This window comes from Lontra canadensis, unplaced genomic scaffold (genome assembly GCF_010015895.1).
Source record: "Lontra canadensis isolate GAN:19392208 unplaced genomic scaffold, GSC_riverotter_1.0 scaffold72, whole genome shotgun sequence".
Lineage (NCBI taxonomy): Eukaryota > Metazoa > Chordata > Mammalia > Carnivora > Mustelidae > Lontra > Lontra canadensis.
This window is the reverse complement of record NW_022631066.1, coordinates 10,709,577-10,724,018: the sequence shown is the minus strand read 5'-3', so window position 1 is coordinate 10,724,018 and position 14,442 is coordinate 10,709,577. Positions and strand designations below refer to the sequence as shown.

Below are 14,442 nucleotides of genomic sequence, written 5' to 3'. Positions count from 1 at the left end.
CGACCTCCCAGGGTTCTTCTGAGTATAAAAGGTAGTGGCAATTGATTATACCCACTTTACAGGAGGTAACATGAGTTTTGAAGAGAAATTGCATCAATTCTTCCTACATGGAGGACTTCCTACACGGAGGACTCCCCCAGCACATAACCATCCTGACCTAGGCCTCCACCACACACCACCCCCAGCCCCCCCACCCCATCTTCAATAAGATTAAAAAGGTAAAAAGTGAGAGGGGCTTGTATTTTTTGGTGGGGGGCAGTCTTGGCACTTACCTTCACTGCGTAATAGTGAACGCCATAGGTCGGGAGAGACTCCACGATGCTCATGTAGCTGGGAAGAGAGACAGAGACACACACACGAGGGTGGTTATTTGGCAGAACTGGAACCATATACGTGTGTGCGCATGTGACAAAACTCTCAGAGTGAAGATTTACTTGAGAACGACCCTGGACCATCACCCCCGCCCCAAGATTGGTCTCCGCGAGCAGAACTGAACAGCCGTGACACATGCTGTGTGAACACACACAGACACAACCTCACGGGCACTGGGACGGGCCACTTACTTTACAATTGCTTGACCTCTCGTCTGGCCATTCAGTTTCTTGTAGTGTTCAATTACTCGGTCCTCGCTAGAATTATAAGACAAACACTGTTATATATTGTCCCTAGGTCCCCGGCCAGCACCCTGCTAAAAGAGATACTTCTTCTGAGCCTGAGCCATCTCAAGAGGAGCTCCAAGGAGCCAACAGCTCCTGGAGAAATGATTTGTCCTGCGTGGCATTTCTGAACTCAACCTGTGAGATGCCTCGGGCTACAGGTTCCCTTGGGGTCAGCTCCCTGCAAGAAATGCTACCATGGGAGGTGAGGAAGCAGCAGTGAGCATGCGTGTCACTGGAGAGGGGCACAGACTGGGGACAGGAGGGAGACCGGCTGGCAGGGGATCGGGGCAGGGAGGCTCTAGCTAAATGCCCACATGTCTTCATGGTCCTCCTAACCGCCCAAATCCTGTGTGCACATGGCCTGCACAGATGTTGACTTCAACAGAATGCCCACGGCTTCCCTATCAGGAATCAGTGGTCAGGGCTGAGGGCTTCCAAGGAGGATGGGAAAGTTCTGGAATCTAGGCCTGGCTAACACAAACCATGAGACAAAAGCCCAGAGAAGTACTGGGAAACAAGCCAGCTACCAGAAGTGAGCTGGGAACTCCTTGGTCTCCTGAAGTCTTCCTTCTAAAATAACAAGAGACCAGCTCGTGCCTTAGGAGACACTGGCCAGCCAAACCGTTCTTTGACAGGGCAGAGGGCATGAAGGGACTCTGGGAAGTGACTCCGGTGCCCAGGGGGCTATGGCTGCTGTCTTTGGAAGCACAGAACCAACCTGGGGAGTCACAGGGGAAGCACATCCCACCTGCTGGAGAGTCAAGTTCAAAAGACTGGGCCTCTGTGACCTGGCCACACCACCTGGAGCCCCATTTCTCTACCTTCTGTCTTATGCCTCCCTCACCTCAGGCCCAGACCTCTAGGACAGGACGCAGCTCTAGGGAAGAACCCCAGAAACATTGCTGGCTGGCCTTCATCATCTCTTATTTAGTATCCCAGAGCTGATCGAAAGCTTTTCCTGCCAACCATTTTTTTTTTTTAAGGAGAAAAGAGGGCGCCTGGGTGGCTCAGTTGGTTAAGCAACTGCCTTCAGCTCAGGTCATGATCCCGGAGTACCGGGATTGAGTCCCACCCACATCGGGCTCCCAGCTCTGTGGGGAGTCTGCTTCTCCCTCTGACCTTCTCCCATCTCATGCTCTCTCTCACTCTCTCTCTCTCTCTCAAATAAATAAATAAAATCTTTAAAAAAAATTTAAGAAAAATAAGGAAAAAAGAAAGGCCATTTCTTGGGGGTAATGTGTCCTATTATGTTTACTAACTACTACTACTTGGGGGTCATTTACTGATTTTCCAGTTATTATCTTAATCTTTAATGGCTGTCTCTTCATTTTAGTACTCTGAAATCTGTGTGTGTGTTTTTGATCATCTGACTCGTCGCAAGCGAGTGTCCTTACAAACACCCAGAAGAGGAACTGGCGCGTGCTACAGGAGCCCTGCTTTCATTGGAGAGTCACTCGGATGGGCTCTGGACACCTTCTCTTCAGGAAGGCGCAGAGGCAGCTGTTTCTCCTCGGCTGCCGGGCAACCCTGGACGCTCTTCTCAGAGTGTGAGAAAGCCCCCTCCTGAGAGAATTCTCCAGCAGCGTCCTGCCCAGGGAGGACCCCACCCCACCAGACCTTCAGGGTCATGTCAAGACATTCCGGGGCTTGCTCGCCTAGCTTGTTCCCTGTCACTCACTGAATCAACGACTGCCGTGGCATGTTTCCCACCACAGACAGGATCTAGCATTCCGTGAGGTCAGCTCTTGGATCCAAGCTCAAGCAACTCACGGTAGATCTGAGCCGCTTCCCTTCCGAGCTCTGGGAGGGAGGACCCTGGGGCTGGGCTGGGGAGATCGAAATCAATGTAGTGCTGTGTCTGTGAACACAGGCAAGGCTCAGTCCAATGAATGTCAGAAAACACCTGCAAGCAGCTGTTCCACAGCTTCCCGACTAAGTGTCTTCTCAGCGCCCAAAAGCTGCAGGGCTCTGCCAGCCCCACGGCTCCCCGGGTCTCCTGCTGCCCGAGGCCATCAGTGAGGGCACGATATCTAGCTTCTCCTTCCTCAGCTTTCCCCACTTCTTTGGGCCCAACTGAAACGCTGTGGGCCCATGCTGTGATTACACACGCATCGCCAACTGTGAACCTGCCCTACCCCCCGCCCCACCCCTTCTTCCTCTGGAATTTACGAGATGGCTCCAGTGCATGCGATTTGCCAAGTTTCCCAGCAACCCCAGAGCTGTGGTAGGGGCTCCATGGAAAAACTATATAAAAAAAAAAAAAATGCACCAACCAGAGTAAATAGAATCCCAAAACACTAATTGGAGGATACTGTGGTGCATGAAGGAAAAAGACAGGTGATTAAGGCTGACTGTGACTCGCCATAGCCATAGTCGTTCAGTGAGATCATCTCTCTGCACGCAAGGAGCCCAGGAAATGCATGGGGGATTAAGAGGAAACATGGGAATGATGATACGGTTTCCCATCTTGGAGGAGCCATCTCCCGCAGTGGGCAGTGACTTTGGAGTAAAGGCTGGTGCCTCCGCAAAGCTGCTCTGGTGTGGTGTGGGGGCTGGGGCGTCCAGCATTTGCCAGCTCGGCCCTGGAGAGAATCCGGGTCAGAGCCCTCATACTGCTGTGTTCCATGGCCCTGGGCACATATTTCTAACCTCTGCCTCAGATGTCTCCCGATTGGGAAGTCCCGTGGAGTGGAAGTCCAAGCTTGTTACACGCTTGGGGAAAATTAGCAGAAAGGATTACTTCATAGTTACTCAGCATTATTATGTACCTTTCACTATTTGTTAATTGTGTCAAGTGACTTCTTACTTCTGCTCTTAATCACAGTCTGAATTGGGTTGGTAGGGTTAATTCTGTTTTATAGATGGGAAATTGAGGCAGCAGGGAAGTAATTCAAGCCTCCCTGAGCTGTCATTACCCCACCGTTCAGAAACGTGGCTGGGATTCTCAAACCCACTGCCTTGCTCTGGAGGCTGTCACTAGTGAGCATGGGTGCCCTACAGCTTATTCCAGACTGACGGTTGTCTGCCACATCCGAGAAGGCCAGCAAGAACAGGAGACCCGGAAAAACTGCAAATCTGTGTCCTCCTTTAGGGGATGATCAGGGCTGCAGGCAGATGGATAGAGACTGTGATGCCAGGGCGAGTGAGGGTCTGCTCCACTAACAAGGGGTCATGTTAATCACTGAGACGCATGAGCTGGGACTAAGGGACATCTTTGAACATGTTTGGCTGCCAGCTCTATGAACCATGAACATCATTATCTCTTCCTGAAATCTCTGCTTTTCTAAAAATCCAAATAAGTAAGTTGGAATACGAAAGCAAACTACGACTAGCCAACCACAGTGAAATAAGGTGTTTCTTAGCAAAGAATCAACGGGAAGGTCCACACTGCCTGTATGTAGCTGGGCTGTGGAGCCTGGGGGCACCCGCTTCAAAAATGGCCCCCCTCCCCATTTCTGCATCCTCTCTGTGATGTGTACACAGTGGCATGGGTGTCTCTGGGTCTAAATGAGGCCCAGGGAAGGTGCCAGCCAGGTCAGAGAGATGGAGGAATGCTCTGGCAAGATAGGTACAGATGTGGGTAAAGATGTTCGTGTTGACACAGGAGAAGACAGGAACATGAAGGAAGGCATTTCTGTAATAGTAATAACGTGTGAGCAAGGAGCCGACTGCAGAGATAATTAAAGAGAAATCTAGAAAGAGAGGAGAGAGAGGGAGACAGTGAGGGAGAGAGAGGGAGATTGAGAGAGAAGGAGCAGGTAAGCACAGGGTGTAGAAAGTGTCTGGCAACAACTGAATGAGGAGATGGTTGAGGGCTGGTTTAGGATAAAAGTGACCTTGACCCCAAACAACCCAGCAACATCAGAGCCCCCAGATGGCAAATACATCTCCTTCGTGGAGGAACTACTGGTCTCAGAGTCATATTCTTGTATCTAGCTCTTTCACTACTAGTTCCCTAAACATGAACAGCTGGGAGGAAGGTGGTGGGACAGAGAAGATGAGGCCCAGGGAGCACAGGGGACTGGGAGAGGGCAACACGGCTCCAGGAATAAGGGAACAGGAGTGTCATCTGTTGGTGTTCCCACATGCAGACAGCCAGGCTGGAAGGAGGCGAGCAGACACATGCACAGTCTCAGGTTAAACAGATTCTGTTCTGGAGGGCAGATTACCATTATACAAAGCTACGACATATCGACACCTATGTTAGCAAAGGACAAATGGCAAAAACCAGCTCAGAGAGATGAGATTGGCGGGGGTGGGGGTGGGGGATTGGGGAAGGAGGAGATGCCAGCAGCCTGGAGGGAGCTCCCTGCCCCAGGAGTTGTTTTCATCATTTCTGCTCCCACTGACCCAACCTGTGGTCTCTTGAGGAGAAACGACTTCTGGACTGGAGTCTCACTGGGCTAATACCCTCTGCATCAAGCTAGCCCCATCCCAGCCAAAGGGTCTCTCAGAGTCACGTGCATGGCTGAGCCATGAGCGTGCCAACTGCAAACGTGTCCACACATGATGACGTGTTAGTAATCCATACATTTTGTAAAGCAGAGTAAAGAAGTGCTTAGAAGAGTCACATGGTACAGTTGATCGGGATTAACCTGTTCTGTGATTTTTGTTTTACTGTTACTGTTTATAAAAGCAGTCAATGCTTGCTGTGAGGGAGGCAGAAGGAACATGGGGACGGGACCTTCTGGGTGTCAGGGGACGGTGGCCAGGGCCCGTGCACACAGCACTATTTGCACACACCACCCAGGAATGCAGGCCCCACTCCACTGTGACCAGAACTGCAAGCCAGGACCCTTTCGCATGCCCATTTTGGTCAGAATCAGTAATTCAGGGCCTGACACATGAACTTGGGCATAATGTTACATGGCAGCCAAATCAGATGTGAAACACTGTGGGAAATATCAAAGAATCAATCTCTCTCTTCTGCGAAGGAAAAAAAAAACCCATAGTTCTTCCACATCTCAAAACCTCACACATCCTGTCATCAAATGACAAGGATTCCAGAACGAAACTTGAGCAGCACATGAAAGGGTCTCCAAGGAGGCAAACCATCCAAAGTGAAATTTTAGAAGGTTGTTGTTTTTTTTTCTCTTGTTAAAGAAAATAGAAAAAGGAGGTCTCACGCAAACCATGGCATCTAAATATGTGCGGGAAATGGTTTGACCAAGGCCCAAGCAGCTCAGACAAGATGGAGTCAGTTGGGCTGGGGTCCAGCTTGACCCTCGGCAACCCCGAGCCCGCTGCGGGCTCACTCCTGAGGGGTGTGTGGAGAGGGTGCAGCTTACCAATAGGCCAGGGAAGGGTGCTCCTTCAGGGCTTGAGTGGGAAGCGCTGGCAGCTTCTTCAAGTCACTCCTCACCACCTCATTGCTGGAAGAAAGAAAGAGGACAGAGACAATGCCAAGGAATGGCTCGCCCTCCATCCGAGAAAGCCGCCGTGCTCTGGGATCTGACCCGACCCAGGAGCCTTGGCCGAGACACCCCACATCTGCTCCCTTTGAATGAAAAGTGGGAGGGAGGAAGGGGTGCTCCCTTTTAATCAGTTTATTTAATAAAGAGGAAAGAGGACACACAGGGTGCAGAGCCCAGCAGCCCTCCCCTCTGGGGCATGGAACAGGGCAGAACAGAGCACTCACAGGTGGCCGGTACACAGAGCGGGACACAGACCCAGTGCCCCCGTTAGCACGAATTTGGGAGGAAAAGGGTCACCAGGGTCCTTTAAGCTCTCAGGAGGAGCTCCCAGGGATCCGTCAGGGGCTCAAGGGCCTCCGAAAATGGACCGCTTCTCCTTGAGAGCTGTTTCCCTTGCTGACACACAACGCTGGTTTTCGTTGCTTGGACTGACCACACACTGAAAACTGTTGTCCAAAATATGACAAGTAAATAACTTTCACTTTTGACAGGCCTGGAAATAACTCTGAGAGCGGGAAGGGATTATCTGGTCCTTGTAGGTGGTCCTGGCACCAGAAATCCTTTTCCCCACAGACTCACATGTTTGAGTGATACTTTCCCCCACAGACTTTGAAGGATACTAAAAACTCCTCCGGGTTTCAACCAGGGCTCTTCAGAGCCTTGACTCCTCTCGGCACACTCAGCAGCCCTCTGGCCCTGCTGGGCCAGTGCATTTGCTGTTTGTACCCACTCTTTACCTCCAGAGGCAATCACTGGCCTCCTGCTTGGGATGGTTTTGGTATTTAGAGACCCAGCAAGCATCTCATGGCCCCTGCAGGGCTAGCAGACGCGCACCCCACGGAGCCTGCCTTGATCCTTGGTTCTAACTTTTGTGCACCTCACACAAAGCAAAGCAGAGTTTAGTCACTGGGATGCTGGGCAATAACATCAGAAGAGCAATGAATTAGGAGCTCGGTGAGCAGAGATGAAGGAAGGAGCAGCACAGTCACAGATGGGGAGCGCCTGCCGCATCTGGACAGCAAACACCCCAACACCCATGCTGCTCACGGATCACCCTCCACGATCACCCACTGGCCGGAAAAGCCGTCCTTGCCAACGAATCAGCAGCTCCTCTCTGGATGCCACATGGCACGAGGCAAAACCACTCCAACACTCTGAGTTCATCAACATGGCCACAAGGAGACACACGGGTGTTGGCTGATGACACAGCCGTTCTCGGAAAGGGTGTTTCCCAAGTGGAGTGAGAAACGGTGTCGGCGCTGTTGTGAGTCCTGGCTTAGAACCAACCCGCCAGAAGGCTCAGCTTGCTACTGTTTGAATCAATAAATCCAAGTATTCCAACTGTTATCACCTAGGTGTTAAGGCAAGGCTTTACCAATCATTCAGAAGCTGAAGGTAGCTGGGGAGCCCCCGCTCCATGGATGGTAGCGTAGGGGTGCGAACATGACAGACCACAGTCCTCATCCGAGAGGTGCGGGCAGGCATGACGTGCAAACAGAAAGATAACTGAATGCCAGAGCAGCGTCTCATCGCGTGGACTCAAACAACGAATTCAGTAGCTCAGAGGAAAGAAAGACCCTGGGCTCTTGGGGAAGAGCAAGCTTTGGGGCAGCGTGTGCAGGAAGAAAAGGGCAGGAATATAATTTTCTCCTCGATGGGACGCAGCAGAGTGTGGCAGCAGGTACACTGAGCCAGAAAGATGGATTGGAGTTGTGGGAGGGGTAGAGCCGAGGGGAGAAAAGGCCAACTGAAAGGCAGATTAGGCACGGAACTGTGAGGACCTTTCAAACCAGGCTCAGGGAGTTCAAACGCACCCAGTAGGCTATGGCCAGCCACTGGAGGATTTCAAACAGCGAAGCTCCCCATGTTCAGGGCTGTTCAATTCCCAAGCAGGGTTTGGAATTTTTACTCGCACGCTTTAAAGGCATAGTGTAAGCAAATACTCAGCTCGCCAAACTCTGGAGAGCCCACAATGATGAATCTCTGGGTCTTTCCTCTCCCCTGTTTAACAACAAGCACCCTGAGAAGGGATTTGAGTCACTGTAAATATTGGAAAAGCACTCTTCGGGGATGAATTTTACTGGCTGAAGCAGTGGGAGAAGCAGCAAAGCTGAAGCTGGAGTTGGGTTTACTCGCACTCATCCCACTTAGAGTATATTTGGAGAAGGAAGGAGCTCGAGGAGGAAGGGATTGTCTTACCCACCAAGCACTAGTTTGTTGGCAAACAAGTTTCCCCGATGACAATCACAGGCTTGACTTCCTCGCTGGAGTCTGCAGCGGCTTCCCCGGCTCTCCCCCAGGGCAAGGTTACACAGACAAATAGAACGAGCAATCACTGAGGCGTGAAGGCCGACAAGATCCATCACATTCTGGAAGGGATCCATGGCTCTTAATCCTTCCCAGAGGACAACTATGTAGAAATGTTCTATTTGCCTTCCTGCTGTCTGTAAACATCTGCACTAACTTAGAGGGGGTCAGCCCCGTGGAATGATCTGGCCCTGCTCTGTGGCCGCGTTATCACACAGTTGCCTTGATGGGAGACCTGGCTGCCCCATCTCCAGAGGCGTGAGAAGCTAAAACCTAATGAATGTGCTAGAAGTTCTCAGCTTCCTCTCTCAGGGTCTTCTACTTACTTGGACGTCTCCCCCAGAGTTCAGTGCACCTGATAAATGCTAACTTAGAAGATAAATGCTAACTTAGAGTCATTTGCTAAACCGAGAATAAAACAGATTTTTTTAAAATTTTCAACATTAACCAGATTTTTTTTAAAGATTTTGTTTATTTATTGATGGGGTGGGGGTAAGTACAAGCAGGCAGAGGGCAGGCAGAGGGAGAGGGAGAAGCAGACTCCCTACCGAGCAGGGAGCCCGATGTGGGGCTCAATCCCAGGACCCTGGAATCATGACCTGAGCTGAAGGCAGACGCTTAACCAATGGAGCTGCGCAGGTGCCCCCATTAACCAGCTTCTATTAGAAACTTTTAGCTAGTTATTAACGTTACCAGCAAAAAAGTGGACTCCCGATCCTGCGCCAGTCTTTGGTTTAGGGGTTTTTGAGACGATGTGTCTCTCTTTTACCACTTATACTGGTCATCAAACATAGGAAGTTTGAATGATCTACTAAGAAAACTTTCTAAGATAAGAAACATCAAACGGGGAATTTGCCGCGAATAACAGCAACGACAAATTTAACTAAGACACCATAAAGCCAAGGAAGCAAAAATCAAGTTGCAGAGCAAAATTAGCAAAATCTACACAGTTTTGTTTTCTTTCAAAAAATGAGGAAATGCTTTTTCAGGAGATTCTCCTTGGGTTAAACGAGACATGCATAATTTGCGGGACAAATCTGGGGCGAAGAGAACATGTTTAGTGCGGCAGAATCCTGCAGGGTTTCTGACACACACAATTCTCAAACACTAAAGGGCAGTAAACCCAGAATGTCAAACCAGGATAGCAGGGAGCACTTCCCTGAAATCCAGAAAAGGCAACATGATGCTAGCGTCACACTAATGCCTCCATGTTTTATGAGCCCATCATGAAAGTCAAGTTCCCCAGCAAGATGGATTTCATAAGTAAAAGAGTATTACAGTTCCTCATGATCCACAATTCCCAAACTGAAAAGCTCTATGAAATATTTCTTAACCCACTTAGTGGTAAACGTAAACTTTTCACATGAGGCAATGTCTGACCTTTCTCTGTTCTACTTGGTGCGATTATCCATCCATGTTCTAGTGCAGGCACAGTAAGAGATGGGGCTTCAAGTGCCATCCCAGACCCCGACACGGTGTGCAGGACTTTCCCAGATCACCTGTCTAAAACCTACACATTTCTGAATTTGGAAACACAGGGACTAAAGTTTCAGACATGCACCGTGGGTCTCGACAACTTTATTCCATGGTACAATGAACCTAGAAAACTCTGAGCTGGATTAATAAGGAAAGCTACGTATTTTTTCTTCTTTGCTGATCTTTAAAAGCCATACAGCAGGGGCACCTGGGTGGCTCAGTCTGCTAAGCATCTGCCTTTGGCTGAGATCATGATCACAGTGTCCCCATTCAGTGGCAAGTCTGCCTCTCCTTCTCCATCTGCCTCTCCCCCTGCTCCTGCTCTCTCTCTCTCTCTCTAAAATCTTTAAAAAATGCAGGAAACTATTCCTTTCTTTCCTTTTCATTTCTCCCTCTTCTTTATTTTGTGAAACATGTTCAAGTTCATGTTGCCAGACACTTGCTGATCTCCTCCCTATCACCTACTTTTTGTGGGGGTGGTGTGCAGGGAGGGTTCGCAAAGCTGCTAGCTGGGATGTTGTCTGTAAAGCTTCTCTTGGCAATTGTGTGACCATCTGCAGACAAAGGGAAGCACCTGGGCACCCACCTGGGACTTCTCCAGCATGGGATTCTAGATTCTGGGCATGGATCATGGATAAACAGGCCACACTCTATAGAGGGGCAAAATTACAAACATTTATGAATTATGTGGTTTTATTTCTGATGCTAAGTGTTAATTTATCTCAGTAAATATTGTTTTTCTTCATTGGTGAGTTTGGTTTCCTAGGATGATACTCAACATTTTGTGAGTTTCTAACATAGTTGTAAACTTGTAACATTCAAAACAAATTTTTATTAAAATTTTTTCTAAGTCTATAATTGAAGACCATAATCTTACTCAAATAGCACAAGAAGAAGCAATTTGTTACATCACCCTTTAGAGTGGGAATCTCAATTTTGAAAAACTGACATAGTGTTAAAGCCATGAACCGCTGTGTTATTCACAAGGTCAACACGAAATATGATACTGACATTACATAAAGGCTTCACAAAAGAGACAGCTGTCATAATACAAAATCTCCTCCTTACTTTATATCTAAACCATTCCCATAGGATTTGAAGGCTATCACCCTGCAAAATACCCTATCTGAATAATTTTCTACGCTCAGAAAATATGAATTACACACTTGAAAAGCTCAGTAAAATGATTTTTATGCAAAAACAAAGATTTCTGTAACAATGTATAACTTTTCCTTGAACACTTTGCTTCAAGTTTTCACAGATTCTGTTCCTTTCAAAAGGTCTTGCCTGCCTGAAAGATTCCAGCTGCTTCTCCATTAAATCATGGGAAAAACATCACACACCCCTTTCTCTTTCTCCCGCTCTCTTTTTGTGAAATAATATATAAGAATTATATAAATTTACATTATTCCCACAGAAACTCTTCTTTGGGCTGACAGATGGGTTTCAAACTTAACTGATGACTTTTCTAGTAAGTTTCCAATAGGGACATGTGCAAATTTGGGGTATTAAAGATAGCATGAGGTTATATCAGTTATATTCCAAATGTTGACTATTTCAAACACCACTCTCCGAGTATTTCTTACTAATTATCTAAGAGTCTCAGCAAATCCATTTCGCTTACTCTATGTGATTACTGGCAGCTGTTTTCTTTCAAGAGGCCAATTAAAAAATTGCAGGAAAACATATGCCAAATGATCAAATGCTCTAATAATGATTTAAAGCTAAGCTTGCTTTGAGTTGTAGTAGTAAAACCATTTATGTAAATGCAAAGTAATGACATCAGTGGACTCCGGAACTGTGACTTATAGACTGCTGCCTTAGATTAATCAACTTTCAACACCAAGCAAGAAAATAACATTGTCATCTTTTTAAAGATAGCAATCTACACTAATGTTTATGTTACTAAAAAAGTCTTTCAGAAGAAAACCAGCTCTTTGTCTTCTTTTCCTGTTGATCTTCCAAAATTCTGCCTTTAACACATGACTGCCTAAAAGGTCTTGTCTGGTCTGACAAAAAGGCCCCCAAACCTGGAATTTTCAGACACCAGAGGGCCAAGCTTCATTTACATTAATTCACAAATGCTCCCTGAAAAGGCCGAAAGATTTCAAAGAACAAAAAACCAAGAGTGTACTTTTTTTTTTTCTTTTTATGGTCACAGAAATTTCATTTTGTTTTTCCAGACAAGTCAACACATGGTCCCATGATTTACATAAGATAAAATATTAAATATTAAAAGGTCTTTACTTTTTTTTTTTTTTTTTTTTTTGCTTTTAACTGTTCCTCCAGAGACATATGTAAGAACGTGCAGCCTGTGAAAGTTAAAAGGAATGTTCCAGCACAAGTAAGTACTCCCAACTCCTCTTTTGAAAGGGAAGGAAAAATCAATTTCCCCTGTGATGGAGGACTGCTGACTTCTTAGTACTGATTGAGTAATGTGTTGCTCCATTTCAGAAAACATTATTTCTATTATTAATACCGTATTATTATTATTTTAAGAAATGGAATTAGAAGCCTGCAGGTTGCTCCTTGGGACACGGTGAAATTTCTTACCTACTACTGAACTCCACTGAACTAATACTCACTTGGACCTGCATTTCACTTCGTACGGATGTCACAGAAACTGACCCCAAGTACTCCATCACAGCCTCACTTTTTTTCCTGTGATTGCTTGTGTTTATTTTGGAACAGAGAGAGCCTGCAGATGTAGGTTTCCCTCCCTCTGCCTCTTAGGCACATGACAGGCTCAGCCAAACAGGTAAGCAAAACGTAGCCCACGGACCTTTACGTGAAATGTTAAGACTGTCTTTCCAGGTGCTGTTTGCTTACTGGTCCTGATAAATCTTATGCTGGTAGCATCCTGTTTTAATGATTAGCACCAGTACATCCGGTCCTTTATAACAAAGATATTTCCAGGTCCCAAAGGATGGCCCGGCCTAACAGAGCTTTACTGATCTGGTTTCAATAAATCTTGTTAACAAAAAATTCTATATAACAGATTTTTTTTTTTTTTTTACTAGTCCCTGTTAGTGTTTGGATGTTTCTTTATATGAAAAGTAGTATGGTTTGGGCATTTAGTTGTGCTGTTCAACATAAACTATTTTTTAATCAATTCACTGATTTGACAAAATGTTTACAACGATTTTTCTTTTCTTTTCTCCTGGCACCCTTCTGGAAGCATCCAAAGGGCTGATAGCAAGTAAAAGGTGAGGTGATTCTCGGAATCAAGACAGACTGGCCACCAGGCTTTTTAAGAAAGGTCCCCTTAGAGAAAACAAACAAAAAATCAAGTTCTTGCATACAATGTAGCAAGAAGTCTTCTGTTAAATTGCAGCAGAATATAACTCTACAATCTGGATGTCCTGTTCAGTTGATTCAAGGACCTTTTCAAGGAAGAGATTATTATTTTGCTATAATAACCCAAGGTTTTTTCTTTAATTTTTTGAAATAGGAAATGTCAGTGCTCAGCGCTCAAACCCCTGTAGCGTCTGTAATGCATGAAGTAAGTACTAATCACAGAAAGTGTGTGTTAGCTGACAAATGGCCAGGAATGATTATCAAATAAGAACTTTTTGTTTTTAGGGGCACCTGGGTGGCTCAGTCGGTTAAGCGGCTGCCTTCCGCTCGGGTCATGAGCTCAGCATCCTGGGATCCAGTCCTACATCAGGCTCTTTGCTTGGCAGGGAGGCTGCTTCTCCTTCTGCCTCTGCCTGCCACTCTGCCTGCCTCTGCTCTCTCTCTCTTTCTCTCTCTGACAAATAAATAAATAAAATCTTAAAAAAGAAAAAAAAAGAACTTTTTGTTTTTAAACGGTGTTGATCCTTTTCAACCTAACATCCATCTATAGAGCTGCCATGGTTAGCGATTCTCAGGCTATTCAATGGTTTTTAAACAGAAATGCCAACTCTAGATTTCCGGATTGTTGATGGGCACTCATTTTTGTACACAGACACACACCAGGAAGGAAAGTACGATTATCATGCTGTGCTAAGGAAAATAATACAAGTGAGAAAATATTATTTTTTAGATAAGGCCATTTCCTAAACCTTTAATGCTCGCTCACAAATCTGTCCACAATATGTTAGAATATGAACATGTATGACATAGATTTCTTCCTACCAGGGACAATGCTTCGTACCTATCTAGACCCTGGTCATTTTCTTTCAGCAAAGCTCAACCCGACATTTCATGGCCAAGTCCAAGAAGACAGGATGGGGAACATTGATACTCATTGGAAAGAAAAGGAAGTTACGTAAGAATTAGCCTTCAAAGGGTCTGCTGGGCAAACGAGTCCAAAAGAAGAAAGAGAACAGCCTGTGAGGATTTTGATTCCGAGCTGTCTGTAGACAGTTCTCCTTCTATTTAAGTATATCAGCACTTTTGACTTCTCTCTTTTGTAAAAATAACCCTTTTCCACTTCAAGGAAACTAACTGCTCCCATAATTTGTAGATTAAATGTAATTCATATATATTCACGGGCACGTAAATATATAGAATAATGGGAGCCCCGGGGGCAAAATAGCCTTTTAGGAAGTTAGATTCCGGACCCTCCGGTTATGAAAGTGTTACTTTGTCTTTCATGAGTG

The 14,442-nt window shown here is 46.4% G+C and overlaps 1 protein-coding gene across 10 annotated transcripts in view; it reads right to left on the bottom strand.

Moving 5' to 3' along the window:
• Positions 1-14,442, bottom strand: part of FRMD4A (FERM domain containing 4A) — a 609,192-nt gene that overhangs the window by 88,464 nt on the left and 506,286 nt on the right. For all 10 annotated transcript variants that reach the window (XM_032880949.1, XM_032880947.1, XM_032880950.1 and 7 more), the window contains 3 exons: positions 5,948-6,031; positions 564-629; positions 273-330 (listed from right to left, as the gene is read on the bottom strand). In XM_032880949.1, coding sequence (XP_032736840.1) covers positions 273-330; positions 564-629; positions 5,948-6,031 — 208 coding nt within the window. The remainder of the gene's footprint in view (positions 1-272; positions 331-563; positions 630-5,947; positions 6,032-14,442) is intronic.